General features: G+C 45.7%; 1 protein-coding gene across 3 annotated transcripts in view; it reads right to left on the minus strand.

Moving 5' to 3' along the window:
* Nucleotides 1-23,208, minus strand: part of KIAA1328 (KIAA1328 ortholog) — a 251,290-nt gene that overhangs the window by 141,526 nt on the left and 86,556 nt on the right. For 2 of the 3 annotated variants that reach the window (XM_020796440.3, XM_020796439.3), the window contains one exon: nt 3,804-3,931. The exons of the other annotated variant lie outside the window; for it this stretch is intronic. In XM_020796440.3, coding sequence (XP_020652099.3) covers nt 3,804-3,931 — 128 coding nt within the window. The remainder of the gene's footprint in view (nt 1-3,803; nt 3,932-23,208) is intronic. 3 annotated transcript variants of the gene reach the window in all.

Consider the following 23,208-nt stretch of genomic DNA (forward strand, 5'->3'; position numbering starts at 1 on the left):
ATGGCAGCGAAGCAAGAACTGTATAATTAGGTCTGCGCTGATTACCTAGAACAAGGGCAATTTTCTTTACATCCGAGTAAAGCTTTGTGAAAAAACAGCGAAGAAAGTACATTTGGGAGAGCAGCTGAGAGACTGTCTAAAATTCTCCTTGATGGAAATGATTTAACTACATTTTAATATAGATGGTATTTTCTATTAATGTCAGGGCAGAAACTTATGGCTCCACATATCTCATCACATGGGCGATCTCCGCATCTGTCTGAGTCAACTTCAGTGACCACTTTAATATTCACTTTACAATTAATACTGCTTTTTTATGGCTCGCTAGAAAGTAAACCAATTTCAGCCTAGCTCCTCAGTATTGAATTTATTATAAAAAGTTATGTACTTAAAACTCCTATAATGAAACCAGAGGCATCATGAGATATTAACCTAGAGTTAATGCTGAGAAAGCCGGTTTGAATAATTCAATTCATGTCACCTTAAGTATCTTTTCAAATGGAATTAACTTTATCTCACACGCAAAAAAAAGGAAGCGCCACGTTCCAGTTACTGATTATTGACTCCACGAGGGCTCCGTCTTAAATCATCTCGGCCCCATTTTTCCCAGCAAGCTCGCTGAGCTGCTGGCAGGGCTGACGCTGGGAATGGGGGCACCAGACTGTGGGCGGAGGGCCACGGTCTCTCAGCCCCAGCCATGGATAGCACATGCTTCCACCTCCCAGAGAACCTACCAAGTCCAGGTGAACAAAAGGTTTATTGGATTCATGTGAGGTTCTTAAAAGCACTTTTCAAATGGTTGTGTGCATACAGAATTCTGCTGGAATTCATCTAAGAATCAAGAACATCCTCAGCTTTAGGTTGGGCAATATTCTTCTCATTGGTGAAAAGGCTTTCAAGGAAATTTTAGCAAATGCGTAATTTTGAACACAAAGTGGAGCAACAACAGGCAGAGAAAGTATGAGACCTTAATGTGTTTTCCTAAGTTGGAGAAAAAGGATTCCTTGTTAAAATTTCTAATATTATAACTTACAGTCGTGCCCCGCTGGACGATTACACCACTCTACAACGAATCCGCTTTACGTTGATGTTTTTGCAATCGCTTTTGCGATCGCAAAACAATGTTTTAAATGGGGTTTTTTTCACTGTGCGATGATCGGTTCCCTGCTTCGGGAACCGATTTTCGCTTTACAACAATCAGCAAACAGGAAAGTCTAAAGACAACAGAATTCTGTGTTTCTTCCTAGAAGCAGAAATAGATATAAGAATTAAGACCACCCCCCCCCCCCCAAATGGCCATACAACTGTATTTTTACTGGACGGTTTGATTAGGTGACTCAGCAAGTCATAAGGAGACCCAAGTGAGCAAAACTAGAAAAAGATATTTAAAATAGGCTGTACCTCAATTACGGCCCTTCTTTAAGATAAAGAGGAAGAGGTGACAAATAGCCATCCATCAGAAATTTATGGTGTTCAAGTATATCCTAGTCCAAGAAGTCCTTAAATTTCACATTGCACAAAACAGGTCATTAAAACTTAGAAGCTGACAATGATGACTTCAAGTTCTACATTTGTTTGCTATAGTAGCCACAAAACCTACATCCCAGGGGGATCACTCATGAGAATCTTGTGAGGTCCTAGAGATGGAAAGAGCTAGGAGGAGGAGAAGGAGGAGAGAGAGACCTGTTCTGGTCAAATGACACCCAGCAACAAACTCTTAGACACAAAAGGAATATGGTTCATATATTCATTTAGTGGTGATTTAAACAGTTTAAACTGAGAATATTAAGACTGGAATTGGACACAGTCAGAAGAATCCGTTATCGGGCAAAGGCTTCTACACCTACCACCTACCGGTACGCAGACATGTCATCTTCTCAGTCCGTTCCTTCATGAACCTAATGAGATCCAGGGCCAAACACATGCATCACTGAAGCCTGTGGGGCTGCCAGCTCCCCCAGCACCTTCTGTTTAGGGGCTGCCACAGAGAACGAGCACTGGATTCACAGTGACTGCTCTGAGATGCCGGAAAGATGTTGTTTTGTTTTGTTTTGTTTGTTTGTCATATTGTTCATGGAACTTCTGATATTTTTGACTTGGTTTCCTCGGCACAAACATAGTTCCCTGGCTTCCATACACTTTCCCCAACGTGGACCCCTCCAGATGGGTCAGTCTTCAGCTCCCAGCATCCCCACCAGGGCTAGCTGGCAATGGGGAGGGCTGCACTCAAAAGCCCAGGATAGAGTTAAGTTGGGGAAAGAGCCTTTAGCAATATGACTCTAGGCCCCACCTGACAGCCGCTGTGCTGCTTTGCGGAGAAAAGCAACCCGTTAATCAGCCCCAGTAAACCAAGACTGTGCTTTTTCTTTTACCAGATTCCCCTTATTCCATTCGTCTTCCAACTCACGTACATGTTTAGAGCATGTTTTACTGGCACAAATATTTACGAGTGTATTCAAAGCTAGGCTTTCTATGATGTTGTACTCACTACTTCTCATTGCCCCCATTGATACAGATTACCAACGAGAACAGTTTCTAAGGAGGAGGACAGCTGCGTTTAAGACGCCTCTGGTTTTCCACTGGTGGGAAATGGAAGACAGAGGGTGAAACTGCCTAGCCCTGTTGGTGGGTGTCCTGTAGGAAAATGGTTGGCTACTACGTGAACAGAAAATTGGACTGGACAGGCCTTTGCTCTTCTTACATTGTTAGGTACAGAGGCTCTTAAATGCTCCCCTTGACATTTAGTCCACTCGCGTCCGACTCTAGGGTGCGGAGCTCGTCCCCATTTCCAAGCCACAGGGCTAGCATTTATCCATAGACTGTTTCCGTGGTCACGTGGCCAGCGCGACTAGACATGGAATGCTGTGACCTTCCCACAGAGGTGGTACCTATTTGTCTACTTGCATTTTTACATGCTTTCGAATAGCTAGGTTGGCAGGAGCAGGGACAAGCGACGGGAGCTCCCTCCGTCGCGTGGGTTCGATCTTACGACGGCTGGTCTTCTGATCTTGCAGCACAGAGGCTTCTGCGGTTTAACCCACAGCGCCACCACGTCCCTCTAGAGGAGTGATAACCAGTGGTGCAGAGGAAGCAAAAAGAACAGAGGATCACATCACCATAACTCCTCCCTGGGTCTCTCACCAGAGCCCAGGCAGCAAAGATTGGGGGTCAGGGCCTCCTCTGCAGCAGCACTTGAACACCTGCTGGACACAAGCACTTGACACCCGCCCCCCCCCTTCAGGTATCAGGCAAAGTCTGTCTAGATTTTAACAACAACGTCTGGAAGGCCATCGCCACCTCCTTTGACAGCTTGATTGATATTCCATGGATTTATCATTCTTGCATCAGGTTTTAACCTGCTATTACATTTTATGATAGTTTTACAGGTTTTCGTCATTTTATAGTGCATGCTCATTGATGACAGCGACAAGAGAGAAATGCCTGAACTAACTAACTAAAGCCATTGAGATTCATGGTATCACAGCATCCGGACGTGGCACCAAGACAGCACTGGAGAAGCAGACCTTGCTCTTTCTCTGTTGCATTTGGACAGCAAGGAAACATCACACAATGAGATGTGATGCCACTGGAATTCCTTCAACAGCAATTTCTTACCTCTAGTTCCCATGAGAAGGGGAGGAGCCGCTGAGAAGCCTCCATGCAAAGAGCCAAACAGCAAGCTTCCAGGCTCCAGTGGGCTGCAAATTTCTCTGCTTTGGGTCCCATTTTAATAAGATGAGTGATCACCAGCAGCGCAGAGGAAGCAAAAAAAAAAAAATGTCAGGGTGGAGGAGACCACTTACCTGCTGCTCCTTCTGCTTGGCAGCTTCAAGCTCTGAAAGGGAGTGTGTTAGCTTTTCTTGTTGCTCCGAGAGATACTTTTGATAAAGGCTCAGAAGTTCTTGGCACTCTCTGTATTGCTGCTGCAGGGGTGAGACAGCAAGTTAAGGACATGAACATTTCCTCGTGGAGAGCAGCAATGTGGAAGGAGGTGAGATGAAGTCAAAGGCACAGTCTTTTAATCTGTGTGAAACCACCTCTGCCATCTAGGAGAGAACATCAGGAGCCACAGACACAGAAAGCAAGTCAACTTTAGAGGGGCAAGGAGGTGGGTTCTCGCACAGGAACAGAGCATGATGGTCATAAGGAAAATCCCTCAACTTGCACGCATGCATTCATTCGATTTATATCCAGCTTCCATTAGTGTCGAGGCACTACTCTGGGTGGTTACAACAAATGTAATACAAATCAAAACAAAATAAAAATAAAAGCATTAAAAGCAGCTTGCAAATAATCTTTAAAAGCAGATGGCATGGGGCAATCATATAAAAACCAGAGCAGATGAAGGTGGTGGGGGGGGGGAAGGGTAATCAGTTAGGGTTGCTGGGGAAAGCTTCCTGAAAAGCCAAAATCTTTAGTTGCCTCCTAAATATCAACAGGGAGGAGGGCTGGGCAAAGCTCCTCTGGAAGCTGGTTCCATAAAGTTCCACAATTCCTATAGGAATGTCAGGTAGAGATGTAAATCTGGACACATTTCATTCTTGCCAATAAGAATGGAACCTTTCTGAAGTTTTCTCAGATGGGAAGGTTTGCGACAGGATTTGTGCATTTTAAAATAAATATTTGTTTATTTTTGCATTTGATATTTTTGCATAAAATTCACTGAACAGTTTCTTTTGTGCCAAGAAGCAACCTTTTTTGCAGAAAAGCTCGAATTTTGCTGAAAATACCAATTTTTGTACAAACCTCCCCTCCCCCGAGTCATCTGTATGTGTGTGAATGTATATTTAGGATGATGACAAAAGTGATCTTTTCATTCCCAAAGAGGAATAAAAAAATCTTGCAACAGCTGCCCACGTGGAAGCATTTATTTCCTCCTTAACAGATCCATGACTCAATATTACTGAACTTTGCTTTGCACTCTTGGTGATGTAGAGAGTCAAAGATTAATTCATACACATCACACCTTCACGTGGCTTTGGATAACATGTCCATTCCACCTTACCCCACCCATGTCATATTTTATCTTTCTTTCTTTCTTTCTTTCTTTCTTTCTTTCTTTCTTTCTTTCTTTCTTTCTGTTTTTAACAGTTGCATTTCAACAGAGGCCTTATTGCCCGTTTTCCTCACCAAAGAAAGAAGGTTCCTATAAGGGACAGGACAGCCTTGGCTGACCGCTAAGTCCTCCACACTTCTCTTGCCCACCTCCAGAGCAAGGGAGCCAAAGCTGAGCAAGCAGTGGTCAGGTCCCCTGCTCTGGCAAATGGAGAACCTGCTGGAAGCCTACAATCACAAAAAGCAAAGGAAAAGGAAGCAAAAGGCAGTGCTCCTGTACCTGGTTGCTGGAGTCAAAGCAACTGCAAAGCCCTGAGGGAACTAGTTGAAACTCAGGAAAGGAGGAAATATCCATCCATCCACCAACCCATCCATCCATCCATCCATCCAGACAGGGGTGGTGGCTGGTGGTCATGCAGTCACAGCGTCGGCACTCAGTCCAAGCTTAGCTGGGCTGCTAAACTTCCCAATCCTCAACTGCCACCAGATTGGGGTGTGTGTGTGTGTGTTCACCAGCCTTCTGTTCTTAGAAATAAAGGCTTTCTTGGTTGCAGGCATTTGCCAACCAGTGGCACAACAGCAGTATCAGCACACCTCTCCCCAAGCTATGCCCACATGCAGTTACCAATGAATGGCATCAGCGAGCCATGTTTGGATTTCTAGAACCATTGCTCAAGCCAGGACACTCGACAATCCATTAGGCAAGACCCAAAAGATCCTACGGCTGCCCCAGGCTTCATCAACCAAACTGGCCTCCTGCCCACTTCTGGGCCCAATTTAAAAAGGGCTGCCCATCTGTCCCTTTAAAGCCACGTACAACTTCTGGTTTCCTAGAGGCAAAAGTGTCAGATGAGGGTGGATTTTATCTCCTTATCTGTTCAATCTATTTGAAGAAGACACCACATGGAAAGTTGGACTAGATTCAGATGAAGGAGAAATGAAAATTGATGGAAAACATCAGCAATTTAAGATATGCAGATGGCACCATCTTACTGGCAGAAAGCAGCAAGGGCTTGAAACAACTTTTAGGGAAAGTGAAAGAAGTGCCGAAGCAGGACTACAGTTGAACACAAAGGAGACCAAAACCACAGAAGAACTAAACAAGTTTAAGGTTGATGATGAAGAAACTGAAATAGATAAGAGTTTCTGTATACAGTGGTGCCTCGCTTGACGACGTTCCGTTCAAATCGCTGTTAAGCAAAATCGTCGTCAAGCAAAAGTTAAAAAACTATTGAAATGCATTGAAAACTGGTAAATGTGTTCCAATGGGCAAAATACCTCATCGTGCAGCGAAGATCCTCCATAGGGCGGCCATTTTCCGATGCCTGTAAAGCGAAGAATCCATCCTGAACACAGTGGGGAGCCATTTTGCACAGCAGGGAGCCATTTTGAAAACCCAACGATCAGCTGTTTTTGATCATCATGAAGCGAAAAATCGGTTCCCGAAGCAGGGAACCGATCGTCATCAAGCAGATTTTCCCCATTTAAACATCATTTTGCAATCGCAATAGTGATAGCAAAAAACTCGCCGTAAAGCGGATTCGTCATGGAGCGGGGTAATCGTCAAGCGGGGCACCACTGTATTCTGGTTCAATCATCAATCCAAATTGAGACTACAGCCAAGAATCAGAAGACGACTGAGGCTCAGAAGGGTAGTAATGAAAGATCATCAAGTGTAAGGATGTGTCACTGGAGACCAAGACTAGGATCACATACATTAGCATGTAAAAGCTAGACAGTAAAGAAAGCTGATAGGGGGAAAATTGATTTGTTTGAAATGTGGTGCTAGAGGAAAACTCTATGGAGACCCTGATCTCACAGAAAGACAAGTGGGTCCTGGATCAAATCAAGCCTGAACTGTCTCTGGAGGCAAACAAATGTTGAACCAGAGGCTGTCCAACTTATCTAGAAAGGACGATGATGCTGGGAAAGGAGGAAGGCATCAGGAAAAGAGGAAGACCAATTACAAGATGGACTGATTCCCTAAAAGAAGCCAAAGCTTGAGTTTGCAAGAGCCAAAGACGGCTGTTGAGCACAGGACAGTTTGGAGATCACTCACTCATGGGGTTCCCTAAGTCAGGGAGACTTAACGACACATAAGAACAAGTTCCCAAGACTACCTGTCCCTCCATAAGCCTGCCTGTACCCTGAGATCATCAGAGGGTCTTCTGCCACCTGTCTTGCTAGGAGCTTCGGAGAAGGGCCTTTTCTATAGTTGCACCCCAACTCTGGAATTTTCCTCCTCATTCTCATCTCAGAACTGCAGCGCTGGATGACGGTACTGCGCTCCTGTCAAGGAGACACAGAGCGGAATCGAACTCCCAACCTCTGACTCCACAGCCACAGAGCTAAGCAACTGAGCTAATTTGGGCTCCCAGAGCTTCTGCATCTCTTGCCAGGTGAAGCAGCATTCCACTCCTAGACAGAGAGCTTTTTCTTCTCCCAAACTGATGTGCTCCATCCTAAGCTGAGAACACAGAGGCTCGTCATAGCTACGGCAAGCCATCCCAGTCACTTGTCCAAGGCATAGCCTTTGACACACATTCCGGCTCCCCACTTCTGCTCATGGATCTGCCTTGGCCATGGCTGCTGTGTGATTTGCACATAAAAGTGGAGGCAAAGTGCAGGATGGGGAAGAACATCATCATTCCACAGAAGAACGCAAGAAGAATGGATCCAGAGAGAGAGAGGTGGTTAAAAATAAATAAATAAAAAAGACGAGGACAGTGCAGAACAAGCCCAGAGATGCAAACGAGGTAAGTGGGGATGATTTATTCATCGGCGGCCAGCACTGTCATCCATTTGCTTGACTTCGTTCCCAAATGCAAAGCCTTTCGTAAACTCCCCATGGCTCGCACGCAGGCACAGCCTGGCAGGCCTTTCGGGGACCTGCGACAAGTTTTGGACAGTGATCTAGAGAAGCAGCAAACAGTGGCATTTGCAAAGATATTAGCAAAAGCGCCCTGCCTTGCTTCCAGCATTGAAATTCCAGGCGGAGATGAATTGGCTCTTCACTTGTCACTGTGTGATTCCCTCCCTCGCTCATTTAACATGGTAAACCATTTACTTGGCAACCCACCCCATACGCCCCCACCCCTTCCACCCTTCCTTTTCCTCCCTCCGCTTCTGGACTTTCAATTCCGCACACAGACAGGGCCAGGGCCGGCTGTCCAAAGCCATTCCTCCAAATAAAGGTTTTAAGTAACTGCCCGCGTGCCCCTGGCTAAGAAGGGGCTCGGAGGCACTCTTTCGGCTTGGAAACAGTGGCGGCTGGTGGATTTTGTTGTCACTTTTTTGCTAGCCCAATCATGGCTAAAAACCAAGTTTAAAAAAGGACAATGGTGGAACTGAGCCATCCGAGTTCTATAAACGGAAGTCGCTCCTGCCAGTTCTTACTGTAACAAAGGCGGGAGGGGGGGAACCACCCACCCAAAACCTTTGGGTAGGGGAAATATACATACATGGCTTATGACGAAGAGGGTGGTGACACAAGCTTAAGATGAACACCTTTTTGGAAGAGAACAGATATAGAAAACAGTGTCATGAGAAGCTCTTCCAGAAGCTCTTCTCAAGTCCCAGCTTCTTTCCTACTGAAGATTTCACCTTAAATACCGTATATGTCGCCGTACTAGGCGACCGGCCGTATTAGACAACCCCCCCAAAAAATGCGGCGCCGGGAAGAGGCAGGGGGCAGCAGCAGCAGGAGGAGGAGGAAGAGGGAAAGCGGGGGGGTGGCGGGCGAGCGAGCGCGCGCCGCTTCCCTCCCTCCATCTGCCTGCCTCCCCGGCCAGCACGGCCCCGCATCACTCACTCAGCGGCGGCGGCTCCTTCCTGGCACCCAGTGTACAAGACGGGGCCCCCACTTGGAGGCATGTTTTGGGGGGCCCAAAAGTCGTCTTGTACGCCAGCATATACCTTAACAATAGTCTTAGAAGTGCAGAGCCGGAAGGGACCCCTAAGGATCATCGGGTCCAGCCCCTCTCAAGGAGGCCCAGTGGAGAATCAGACTCCCAACCTCTGGCTCTGCAGCCAAACACTTCAACCACTGAGCCATCCTTGCTGCATCTGGATTAAAAAAAACACAGATGGCACTGGGAGAACAAGCTGCAACGCTTCTCTTCCCAGGGAGCAAGCCTGCATACCCCTAAGCTGACTGACAACGCCACAAGCTGATGAAGAAACCCCATAACTCTTGCAGCCCTTTTTACACACACACACACACACACACACACACACACACACACACACACACACACACACACACACACACACACACACACACACACACACACACACACACACACACACACACACACACACACACACACACACACACACACACACACACACACACACACACACACACACACACACACACCCCTCGGCATCTCTTCCCTTAAACACTGCCACCTCCTCTCCCCACAGAGCATCTCTCCCATCATCACAAGCCAGGCATGACTGGGAACCTCCCGGAATGAAAACCGAACCAGGAGGGACCCTTCAAATAAATGCCTGTGCTTGGAACAAAAGGGGGAGAGGATGATGGCACAAGCAAGGGTTTAAATAAGCTAATTGCATTTCTGAGCCATCAGACAAGAGATTGGGCAGTTTTATCGTTCAGTGTGTTTTGTCAGTGCGCGACGCACCAGAAAGAGAAAATGCTGAAATGATTTGCAGTGGTCTCTGGAGTCTTTGCCAGTGATGATGTACATAAAAGGAATTTTTTATGCCAGCTGTAACCATCGGCAGTAATGTTTATAGTAGGTGAAGATATTAGCCTGGACGCAGGGCATGAATTTTACTCTTGAAAAAGCCCGCACATTTATACAGCCCAAGAGTTAAATGCTGGCATCTGAAGACAAATTACAGGGAAATTTCATTTAAATCCGAGTTACGTGGCAGAATATAAAAAGGAGACAATCCTTGTCTTTATCCATCTCTGATGCTCTTCCCCATTGCACACCTCCCACAGCCAGGCCCTTGCATGTGCAATGCACAAAGGAGCTCATTGTTATTTGGTTAAAGTTTGTCCCACTAGGATGCAAGGAAGCGGCAGGCCTGCCTCATTGCTTTCAGGAACCCCATGGTGCGGAAGAGAAATTTGTTGCCAAACCCTATAGCCCCGGGTATCAAAAGAAAAGCAGTACTAGAGACGGGGTGGAGGAACTGCCCCGTTTCTCAATGTCCCACAAACATGCTTCCTTCTTTACTCTGTTAGGGTTTCATTGTGAACCAGGTTTCACTTTGTAGGACACGACTTTCCTTTGTTTCCCACGGAGTGCCTGGATTTTCCAGAGGAAAGGAAGTGTCTCTAACCAGGCTTCAAAACCACAGCCAGGAAAGCAAGTTGACAAAACCATGGGTAAACACTGGTTTTAATTTTATTTTTAAAGAAAAAATATATATCTTTTTTTAGACCTCTGTTGCTGCTGGTGGTGTTGTAGCTATGGTGATACGGGATGCTGAGAAGCATTCCAACTGTTAAGGGGGTCAAACTGTTAGCACGGAGGGAAGAGGTGCAAAGAGGTGAAGTGGAAGCATCACAGCCGTGCTAATCAGTGGCGAGACAGCATAGGCAAATGGCGTGGGGTGTATGTGTGCATGCACAGACCTCGATGAGCAAAGGACTGTAAAGGCGGAAGAAAGAAGGCATGCCAGAAACACAGCTGCAGAAGGGGCGGGTTATAGCACCTCACTTTTTTAAAAAAAATCAAGTCCAGAAGGATGCTACATGCTCACCAAACACATAATCGCAGCTTTTGTACCTATGAATGGACCATGTTAGGTTGGATCAGGAGACGCTCAACAACGAACCTCTGCCGGAGTTTCCATAAAAGGTAAAGGTTCCCCTTGACAATTTGTCCAGTTGTGTCCAACTCTAGGCGGTGGTGCTCTGTTTCCGACCCATACAGCTAGTGTTTTGTCTGCAGACAATCCTCCGTGGTCACGTGGCCAGCGTAACTAGACACGGAACGCCGTTTACCATCCCACCGAGGTGGTACCTATTTATCTACTCGCATTTTTGCATTTTGCATGCTTTTGAACCGCTAGGCTGGTGGGAACTGGGACAAGCAATGGGGGCTCACTCTATTGCCTGGATTCAATCTTATGACTGCAGGTCTTCTGACCTTGCAGCACAGAGGCCTCTGCGGTTTAACCCGCAGCACCACCAGTTTCCATACAAATAGCTTAATGCTCTCTTATCTGCAGGGTTGCTAACCCTTAACTGCATGCAAGCAGATCCTCCAAAACACACTGGTGGGGAGGAGGAGGGGAGCTGGGAGTGAAAACCTCAGGGCTCCCTGAGCCACACCGGTGTTTGTGGCTCCTCCTTTTGCCGTCCTTTCCGGCAGGCACCTTTCCAGAGGCAGAGCTTCTGCCTCTGGGCCTTGGCGTCATTCAAAGCAGGACGCTAAGTGCACACTGAGTATCGTGCAAGGCGTCGCGGGAGAAGTCACCTGTCATCGGATGGTGGGTGGTGAAACTCCAGCAGAACTGCCAAGAGGACCTCTGCCTTTAAAAACAAAACAAAAAAAAACCTCTCATCATGTGGCCAGTTCTATGCACTGAGGAGCAAATGTTAACATCACGTCTTTTGTCTGCTCATGGGAGGATGGCTTTACATGAGAAGGAGGGTACAGAGGAGAACTGGAGAGCAGTCATCAAAGTTGTGGAGGACACGGGGAGATATGGCAGGGAACAGCAGCTATGGCATTATGGAAGAGAGGCAGGCAAGAGGGTATTGGTTGCCCCTCTCCAAATTTAATTAATCCACACTGACTTGAGTTGCTATAGTTAAAGCAGGTTGTGTGGATGCAACTATGGGCCCCGTCTGTGCCTGTGTTCATGGTTAAGATTCAGTTTCTGCAGCCTGGTGATGTGGACAGGACCCTTGGAGAGGTGAAGATTGCCTCACGTCTTGCTGGACCCTTGTCCTTCCCACCTTATAAAAGCTGCCAGGTTCAAAGCCCACCACGAAGTTCACAGGATCACGTAGGCTTTGACCAAACTCAACAGTATTTCTTGATCACTATGCAGTCTGATTCACTTACCCGGCTGCAAAAAGCAGAATCCAATAAGAGGAACGCAACAATGAAAAGAAACAAAGCCAGCTCAAAACTATGCTAATAAAAAAATCAAACAACCAAAATGAAGCATGTAAATAGACGACATGAAGCCTGCAGGTGAACAGGAAATGTTCATACGTCCAAAAAAAATCTGAACAAAAATGGCAATATGTACATAAAACAGTCATACTGTACTTCCAGAGAATCCGGAGAGACAGTTTATGTTTTCAACGCTCAAAAAAGTACAGGATCTTGCTGAACACCGTTGATATAGCAATGCTAGTCTCTGGGTGGCACAAGCAGTTTACAGAGACCCAACCTAGACATGTGCCAGGCAAAAGCAGCACCAAACTGCTCTTCCAGCTCTAAGGACTCAACGCATCCTTCTTCACATCCATTTCTTCTATCCATCTGTTCCAGCCCATGTCACAGGAATACCGTCTCGCTGTGCCGTAAGCATCTGCAAATGTCAAACATTTCTCACGACCAAAATCCATACAGATCCAACCAAAAAAGAAACCATCACAGGGCGCAACCATGCCACACACCTCGGTCAGTCATTATCTATGTACTGCATAACCAACATCTGGTAGAACCACCCAGCTTCATCCTTAAAAAAACACCGCCATGCCCAGTCTGCTCAAAACATCAAGGCTTCCAGAAGCCACCTTTATTTTCAATCTAGAAATGGGAGTGCCTATAGAAATTAACTCTGTGGTTTAGGCATCAGGCTGCAGAGGCAGGGGTGAGGACTTTGATTCCCCCCACTGGGCCTCCTTGAGAAGGGCTGGACTCCATGATTCTTAGGGGTCCCTTCCAGCTCTGCCATTCTAAGATTATAATAAAGGCTGTTTCGTACACCGACAGTGGTGTGTGGGACTTCCTTCCAGGTAATATTATTTAAAAACCTGAAGGCACAACAAAAGACAGAGGACAATAAACTCTTTTAAGAGCAACCCCACTTCTCTTGACCCAATGCAGCTAGGTTTCTAATTACCATTTAGGGGCAAGTAAAAACAGACCTGCCAGGCAACGTCCTGTGACCCTTCCACACTTCTGCGTTCTTTTCATGTCCTTCCCATCCAGCCTCTCTCCCGATTCAGGGACAGAAGGTGGCTTATAAAATTGACGAGTGGGAGGGAAGCCGGCTACATGAATTATAGCACTGAAAATGCAATTAAACAGAGAATGATATTAAAAGACTAGTAACTTAAAGTAGTTTAAAGACATTTAAAAGGAAAACATGTATGAAAAACAGTTCTGAAAGATAAAAGTGCAACATCTCCTGATCAAAACCTTTCTCTATGACTTTTGTTGTTGTTGTTTAGTCGTTAAGTCGTGTCCGACTCTTCATGACCCCATAGACCAAAGCACACCAGGCTCTCCTGTCTTCCACTGCCTCCCGGACTTTGGTCAAATTCATGGTGGTCGCTTCAGTGACACTGTCCATCCATTTCATCCTCTGCTGTCCCCTTCTCCTCTTGCCTTCACACTTTCCCAGCATCAGGGTCTTTTCCAGGGAGTCTTCTCTTCTCATGAGATGGCCAAAGTATTGGAGCCTCAGCTTCAGGATTTGTCCTTCCAGTGAGCACACAGGGTTGATTTCCTTCAAAATGGATAGGTTTGTTCTCCTTGCAGTCCAGGGGACTCTCAAGAGCCTCCTCCAGCACCACAATTCAAAAGCATCAATTCTTCTGCGATCAGCTGTCTTTATGGTCCAGTTCTATAACTTTATCCATAGCTAAAAGCTTGCCTGAAAAGAACAGTCTTTGCCTGCTGGCAAAAGCACTAAAAGAGAAGCCCGATGTGGTCCCTAGTGGAAGGGAGTTCCACAGCCTGGGAGCAGCCACTGGAAAAGACCTCTCACAAGTCCTCAACAAATGTTGAGATGGAAGAGAAGGGTCTTCCCCTAAGATCTTAAAACCAAGAGAGGCTCCTATGGGGAAACGCAGTATTTCAAACAGCCAGAACCCAAATCATATAGGGCAGTGATGGCGAACCTATGGCACGCATGCCACAGCTGGCACGCGAAGCCCTTTCTTCTGGCACACGAGTGAGCGCCCCACCTACCCACCCTTGTGGAAATAAACCTTTTGAAGTAGCTGCAGCTGGGATTCCCCCTTTCTCTTCCTGTTCTGGGTCCTTTGACTTCCTGTCCATCCCCATGATTCCCCCTTTAACTTCCTGTCCATCCCCATGAGTCCCCCTGAAACTGCCACTTCCTGTTCCGGTTCTGATCTTCCCGGTGGCACAGCAGCCACTGGTTTCTTCCCTACCCCCTCATTTTGGGCGTTCAAGTCAAAAAAGGTTTGCCTCCACTGATATAGGGGTTAGACATCGTAACAAGCGCTTCAACTTGGCTCCCGAAACAGACCACCAGCCAGGAGAGCTGTTGTAGCAAAGGGACTCCCATGATGTGCTTAATCGGCTCCAACAAAAAACCCGGTTGCAACATTCTTAAGTCCTTCAATAATGCAAAGGTTCTGCTCAAGTTTTGAACTTCAGGAAAGACAACATCCCCCTGGAAAATCGGGGTGTTTGAGAGAGTAGGCAGTGAAAACGGGGGGAGGGGGGGAGTGGTAGATGTGAACCTGAAATATAGCCATTTAAGTACAACAGCCAACCGAAATGGAGGTCTGAATATTTTAATTCCAGCAAACAGCTGGCCGGTCAATTAAACCAGGGTGTACAAGTGTGAGAAGCGTAGAGAAGGGTTGCCAGGCCTCTAGAACTTAAAACCCCTCACTACTTCCTGAAATGTTGTCATTCTATTGTTGAACGGTATAGGTTTCATATAAAGGAAAGGGTAATACATTCCCATTGTGTTTGAAAGGAAATTAAATTTACATTCTTTGGGAATATGGTATCATAATTAGTTCATGACTTGATTACACTTTGAAGTGAGCTGGGATGGTACATTGTGCATGCTAATGAGCCAAGCGGAGGTTACCTGCCTTAGAGGGAAAGGTGCTGGCACTCCAAACAAAGGAAAAGACTTCCAAGCTCTCAAGCTGGCATGGCCAGGATCTAAATTCAAATCTTTTTTTTTGCTCCCATCTGGCACCAATAAGGCCCAAGGAACTCAAAGACACAGCTTCCTAATAATCGGAGGGAGTTGTTTGGGAAAATAATCCTCCCATCTCCGCCCCCCAGCACCTGCACCATAGCTGCTAAAATTGATTTTAAAAGCCAAGAAAAACATTAAGCTCCTTACATCGGTCAAAATTGCCAATAAGATTTATTCCACCGACGAGATGGAAGCTCCATGAATGACGGAAGGGCAATTTACATGCCTTTGCTTCTGTCATTCCTTGGATTCTGGTCTGCTGAGAAGTTTTTGAAAAAACAGATTGGAAGTCACTGAGCACAAGGACAATAGAGGAGCACCAAGTTGGGAGAGCCGGCTGCCAGGCCAAAGCATCAAAGAAAATGTCCAATTAGTGCCTGCATCATAGTCAGTCCTGCATCAAAGGAAAATGGGCTTTCAGTATTTTCAAGCATGCTCCAGATTTTCAAACCAGGCTCTCTCATTTTTCATGAATGTTAATGGCATTGCCAAAAAAAAGCCTCCCTCCCCCTGATTTTTTTTAGCACTCTTTAGGAAAAAGTTCCATAGAATAATGGAATTGGACCCTCTAAGGCCATAGAGTCCAACACTCCTGTTCAGTGCATGAAACCAAGTCAACGAAGATCCGACAGACAGTTGTTTGCCTTTGTCTTGAATGCCTCCAGCGTTGGAGAACTCAGCACCTCCCAAGGTTCCATTGTCGTACTGCTCTAACAGACAGGACGTTTTCCCCAATATTCAGCCTAAATCTGGCTTCCTGTAACTTCAGCCCATTGTTGTGTGTCCTGCACTATGAATTTATTGAGAACAGATTCTGCCCCTCCTCTGTAGGACGATCTTCCAAGTCTTTGAAGAGTGTTCTCCTACCGCCCTCCTCCAAGTCTTCTTTTCTCAAGGCTATATGTGCCCAGTTCTTTCAGCCTTTCCTCATAGGGCTTGGTTTCCAGCCCCCTGATCATCCTTGTTGCCCTCCTCTGAACGTGTTCCAATTTGTCAGCCTCCTCCTTGAGGTGTGGTGTCCAGAGTTTGTCTTACCTACTACCACGGAATGACTTCATGTCATTCCCGACTGCCTTCACTTTCCAACAGTGACATCCTCTTGTCACCAAACCTGATTGGATGCATCAACCCATGTGATTTTATTTACTAGCACCTGGGGCAACTTCACATCAGATATCCAATCATGCATTACTATTCTCCACATGATCTCTATATTCACAGGGGCTGCTAAGACAATATAGTACCACAGAGAATAAAATATGGCAAATACTTTTCACTGAGGGTTTTCCATGGGGGGGGGAATCAATATGTCACAATCACACATTTGTCATAAAAATAAAATACAATACACCTTTTTAAAAAATAGATGTGTTGGTTGGTTGGTCATTTATTTATTTAAATTTATTTATTTATTTATTTATTTGATTTATATCCCGCCCATCTGGTATAATTATACCACTCTGAGCGGCTAACAACAGAACAAATACAATTCAATTCAATAAATAAATAAATAAATAAATAATAAATTATTCACTTATCCTTACTTTCTGGTCCTACAGTACAGTATACAGCTTCTTCGCCCATGAAAACATTCAAAGCAAAATAAACACAACATTTATATTAACAGTATACATTTCCCCTGTAAGAAACCAGATGCACTGTTCATTTCTTCCAGGCAATGAGACTGACGGTGTTCTATTACTTCTTCAACTATGCAAATAATTTCTTTCACTGTGCCTTGTTAGCATTATTAATTCGATATTGCCTCTTGCAAATGTTTTCAAAACGACAAAAGACAAACTACAATATCAGATAATCTGAAGACGCCCTTTCAAAATGCCCTTTCAAAATAACTTCTGAAACAGATCATGTCGATGGAGATTCCTTAACTTATGGCAACTCATTTCTACAAGTTACGCCCTTCACATAAAGATGCAACAGGATTTCAGTCTGTAGTCATGCAACTACTCTCTATAATACTTATACTGCAAGAACTATTATATGGTTACCTTTAAAAAGTAGGTAAAGGTGAAGGTTCCCCTTGACATTTAGTCCAGTCGTATCCGACTCTAGGGCGCAGCACTCATCCCTGTCTCCAAGCCGTAGAGCCAGCATTTCTCCAAAGACAATCTTCCGTGGTCACATGGCTAGCGCGACTAGACATGGAATGCCATTACCTTCCCACCGTGGTGGTACCTATTTATCTACTAGCATTTTTACATGCTTTCGAACTGCTAGGTTGGCAGGAGCTGGGCCAAGCGACGGGGGCTCACTCCATCACGTGGATTTGATCTTACAACTGTTGTTCTTCTGACCTTGCAGCACAGAGGCTTCTGCAGTTTAACCCGCAGCACCACTACGTCCCCAAAAAAGTAGGTAGGTACAGATAATTATGTTTGCACCTAGTTAATTACAAGGTCTGTATATTCACAAGAACTGGATTCCTTGGAATTTAGCCAATTGTTAACTTTCCTCTAGAGCTGACCCATTAAACGAGTAGAGTGTGGCAAGTCAACATTAACTTGCTATTGATGTAAAGTATCTACTCTAGCTGGAACTGACCATTTGACTTTAGCTCTTGTCATACCTTCGAGTAGCCACAGCTACTCTCACTCTGCCCTCCTGAGAGCCTGCTCTACAAAATTACCACCATCATCATCATCAGGGCACCCAAGGGAGAGGTCACAGAGGATCCTGGGTCTGGTCCCTGACATCTCTAAGTAAGAAGTCTCTCAAAAGGCAGGTGCCAGGAAGGAAGCACAGCCAGTCAGAACAGACAAGACTGTGCAAGACAGATCAAAGGTCTGGTTCTGCGCAAAGCACCAAGAGGAATTCACAGATGCATCACGGGCACTTCGCTGGCCTATAAGAAGGAAAGAGAAGACTAAGGCACAACGTCTACTTGGGCACAGAAAGCTTGAAAGAGGAAAGAAAGCCCATTTAATTCAGTCAGTGTTAAAATGAGCTGAATCTGCTGAAACAATGATCAGAACAGCAAAGGTGGCACAATTAGAAAAGCCAATGGCTATAACTGTCCTTTGGTAGGAGGGAGGGATTGTTTTATTTAGTTACAACATTTTCTCCCATATCTTAGCCCAAAATTCTCAGAGAACAAATTATAGATCACTCTTTTGGGGGGGGGGGAATTATTACAGCGTTAATAAAATCTTGCAGGGGCTGTTGCCGAAACCGACGATGACTTCAGGGCTGTAACAATTTCCAAGATTTTGCGAGGGTTGTGTTTGGGGGTGTGTGAAACCTTCTCTGCCACAAGGAGCAGCCAACATCCTCACCTCTATCTTTTTCCATCAATCTGGCTAGCAGGCCAAATCCTGGAGGGTGGTCAACAAAGAAAATTTCATAACTAAGCCCCACTTCCCCTGAAGGTACAGGGTCCACAGCAGAAAATATCTTCCACTCGGTACAAAAAGTAATCTCAGCCGGAGCTAAAGCAAGAAGCCCTAGCCAGGACGGGAAGGGTGGGAAATAAATCAAAGAAAGGACAGGCTACCTATTCCAAACACAAAGAAATGGTTGTACTTCCCCCCCCCCTTTCCCTTTACATATTCAAACTGCAAGATTAAAACAAATATAGAGAACGCTCCATAATTTAGCTGTCATTTTCTATCAAATGGCTCATAATTGTAACCATAAAATGATAATATTCTACCATATGTGCACCCACAAACCTGACACAAGCTTTGGTCAGCGCCACGAAAATGGAAAAAATGGACCAAAGGCTCCCCTTAGCGGCCAGTGGGTGAGATACTGCAGCAGCCAAACATGTGTGAAATCCCCCCCTCAACTCCCACCCTGCAGGATTCCTTCCAGTAACATGGACGGTTGTCTCATCAGACATCACAGCTCAGAAAGACCTTGGAAGCAGGAGCAATCCACAGTGAGTCTTCCTGCTCATACACACACACACCCTCTGCATGAGCCACCCACCCCACCCCTTTGCTGTTTCTGTGCCACCTCTCCTTCCAGGTACGATGTCAGAGTTTGACGGTCTGCCTCCGCTCCCCATCCTTTCTTGTAGACTGCTTTCTTCATGGCCTTGCAACGGCAGAGACATTACACCGAGGGCTATGCTTCCCCGATAAACTTCTGCCTGGTGCAGACTCCCCACTACATGCCTTCCGGGTAAAGAATCCAAGGATCATCAAAACCAACGGAAACTTTTCTTTTCAGGACAAACTTGAGGTGCAACACGGCACTTTCAGAAACCTCTATGGCATTTAAAAGCAGAGACTCTATAGAGACATGCAGACAGCATGAATAAAATGTCCAAACCACCGAGACATAAAAGGGATGGCTTTGTTGTTCCGTGCCATCAAATCACCTCCGACTTATGGCGACCCTAGGAATGAGCAATCTCCGGGAGGTCCCCTCCACAGCCAACCAGCTCAGCTCCTGCAGATCCAAGCCTATGGTTTCCTTTAGGGAGTCAGTCCATCTTGTATTGGGGTCTCCCTCTTTTCCTGCTGCCTTCCACCTTTCCCAACATGATGGTCTTTTCCAGTGAATCCTGCCTTCCCATAATGTTCCCAAAGTAGGACAGCCTCAATTTCAACATTTTTACCTCCAGAGAGAACTCAGGCTGGATTGGATCAAAGACCCACTTCTTCGTCTTTCTGGTAGTCCAGGGTATCTGCAAAGCTGTCCTCCTCCAGCACCACCTTTCAAACAAATCAACGTTTTCTGATCAGCTTTTTTAATTGTCCCTCTTTCACAGAGTGTTCATACAAGAATGTGGACGATCTTGGTCTTAGTCTCCAGTGACACATCCATAGACTTGATGAAGGATGTATTGATGGATGTCAGATAACATGCCTGAAGCATCGGAACTGGCAATGATTTTGACTGATAGGGATATGGAAGAAAACATTCTTTAGATCAGCCATTCTCAGTGGGGAGCCTATGGTCCTCGGGGGGGGGGGCTGACCCATTCGAAGGGGAACACAGACTGGAAACAATTCTTCACACTCCACCTGATAAGGTTTGTTATGTGATTTAAGGCAGTGGTTCTTAACCTTGGGTTACTCAGGTGTTTTTGAACTGCAACTCCCAGAAACCCCAGCCAGCACCACTGGTGGTGAAGGCTTCTGGGAGTTGCAGTCCAAAAACACCTGAATAACCCAAAGTTAAGAAACACTGATTTAAGGCAATCCTGATTTGGCCTGTATTCCTTCCACATTGTGTTTCTGGCCATGCAAGAGGGGGGGAGGGTAAGGTTGAGAATGGTTGCATTAGATATTGGGTGGAAATCCAGCCTTTCTTCCTGAGAAGTTGTAATGCCATTTCCAGGGTCACCATCCTGAATTTCCTGATGCCTCTATACAACTCTCCAGCTAAAAATGGGTCCCATCCTTGTTTGGGACCATAAAATAATGAGAATAGAACCCAATGGGTAGTGCATGTATCAGAAGAGGCTATAAATGTAAATTCTATGGCATAGCCCTTTATGATGATAGCCCAAAAAACATTTGTCATTGGTAACGGTGCAATAGGTTGGTGGGAATGGCAACTATTCAACCGTAGGTTTGAATAGGCTTCAATGCATTCCAATAGTTTTGACAGGTCCGTTTTCGCTATTTTGAGTTTGTCTTAAAATGTTCAAAAACTGTTTTAAATGCTTGGGATCGTTAGTGCACTTTGTAAAACCTTTGCAAACTTAATTTGGCTTTGTTCTGACTCTTCATTAATAGGTTTGACAGCTGTCAAACCTACAGTTCAATGCATTCCAATGGGGGGGGGGGAAATTCACCAAAAATTAACGAAGACTCAGAACAAAGCCAAATTAAGTTTGCAAAGGTTTCACAAGGTGCACTAATGATCCCAAGCATTTAAAACAGTTTTTGAACATTTTAAGACACTTTAAAAATAGCGGAAACGGACATCGCTAAGCAAAACTGTCATCGCTACGCGAGGCAAGGTCCCGAACATCGCTATGCGAAATTTCCCCATAGGGAACATCGCTAAATGGAGCGCAAAATCGCTCCAAAAACCTCATTGCTAAGCGAATACATCGTTAAACGAGGCAATCGCTAAGCGAGGCGCCACTGTACTGTGATGCCCTCTTGTTCTAGTTTGGGAGGCCTCCGCAATAATTGATTTGGCCTTGTGGCTGCTTAAGGAGAGATCAGCCTCTTTGTCATGAATCCTATACTCATTGAGTTGTGGCTTGGGAAGTAGACACCCTGCTAGTCTTAGAATCCAATTCAAGTAAGAGTGGAAATCATCCAACAGTGAAGGGGGATTGACATCACCCACATGGGATGCTGGAGTGGTAACCAGCACAGAAGGATGGTCTCCTGATGACTCCATGTCAGAATCAGAAGCAGTGGATCAAAAGTCATAGATCGCTGTATGGTGTTCTTTCTCCCTAGGATAGCTAGAGAATGCTTTTGAGACATGGTAACTGGACTTTGTGTGAAGGCAAGAGGAGAAGGGGACGTCAGAGAACAAGATGGTTGGACACTGTAATCAAACCAAACAACATGAATTTGACCCAACACAGGAGGCAGTGGAAGACAGGAGGGCCTGGCGTGCTCTGGTCCATGGGGTCACAAAGAGTCGGACACGACTTAATGACTAAACAACAACAACTGGACCTTAATGGACCTCTTTAGTAGGTTTAAAGAGGCATTTCATGCCTAGAGTGAGGGTCAACGTAAACATGGTGTGGTCTTTTGAGATCTGCCCTGGTGGGGAACACTTTTTTGCTCCAATTCAAAGGGAAGGGAGATGAAGAGCTGGGGCATTCATACCTCATCTCTTTCGTCACCTTGGAGTTGTGTCCAGCGGCATGGAGAGTGGCTGAGGTGGCATTGGCATTCAACAACAGCGTTGGGACTGCTTGAATGATGGTGGTGCTCTCACAACATCAAAACCAGAAGAGTCAGGACGGGAGGTGAGGGAGAAGCAGAGACAAAGCGTTTCCTCAGGGTGGACACCAACACTCTCAATGCTGAAGTTTCCTTTGATTTAGGAAGTGCCTGCCTGAGGTTCCCTCGTAGCATGCTTCTGGCAAGACATCTCAACATCCAAGATGGTGGTAAATCAGTTGGCGAGGTTGAAACCGACAGTTCTTGTTGGTGGAAGGCACGGCTCTTAGGAGGAGAAGGTCTACTGCTCTGTCTTGTGAGCTTTGATTCCAAATGCTCCCTTTCTAAACATGTTGGAATGAGCTGCCCATATGGATGCCTGCAAAGTTGAGTTGACTCTGGTCATGCCCTGGTGATTCTGAAGTCAGCTTTGCAAACCATCAAGGCCTAGGGGAGAACTGAAACATACCCCTGTAAGACCCCATCTGTTTGTCTTGTAAGGTCCTGGTAGTGGGCAAAGCCATTCAGGACTGGGATAATGCCACTGGTAAAACTGGGGCACTGCACCAAAACAGAATGGTGTACTGTATAGTGTTTGTGTGCATTTGTGCGTGTGGTGCATTGCACAGGAGCTCTTATAGGATCTGCCTGTTGTAATGGGAGTGTTCCCAGTCCTTTAGAGTTTGATCTTGATGCGGGCTGTCTTTTAAAGGAGAAAGCTGCTGCAAAGAGTGTTCAACCACGTGACTCCAATCTAATTCAATGCAGTTTCTCCCTGGGAGGAACTACTCTCCAAAGTCTTAAATGAGTCTTTCCTAGACTTGCATCCCAAAATCTATGAGATTTTTTTAAAAGGGGAAGGAAAAAGAATACCAAAGAAAAAGAACACAGCTATGTGGGGTCCACATGTCAATACCTTTCGTGGACCACAAAAAATGTCATAAATCAGTGAGCCTGCTTCCAGTATTTCAGGAGTCTAAAAAAGGCACTACCCGTTCCTATCAACAGAGACAGAACCCCGGGCCTTATGCAGAAAACATCAGCAAGCTACACTGTCCTCTGCAAGTAAGCAGAAAGAGGTTTTGATTCCCTCCCACCTCTTCATTGCTGGGAAAAGACTCGTTGACATTTAGTAGAAAATGCTACTTTCTTGACACGGTCGCCTATTTTTTTCTGGGGAAGAACCAGCTTG

This window comes from Pogona vitticeps, chromosome 2 (assembly GCF_051106095.1).
Source record: "Pogona vitticeps strain Pit_001003342236 chromosome 2, PviZW2.1, whole genome shotgun sequence".
Taxonomy (NCBI): domain Eukaryota; kingdom Metazoa; phylum Chordata; class Lepidosauria; order Squamata; family Agamidae; genus Pogona; species Pogona vitticeps.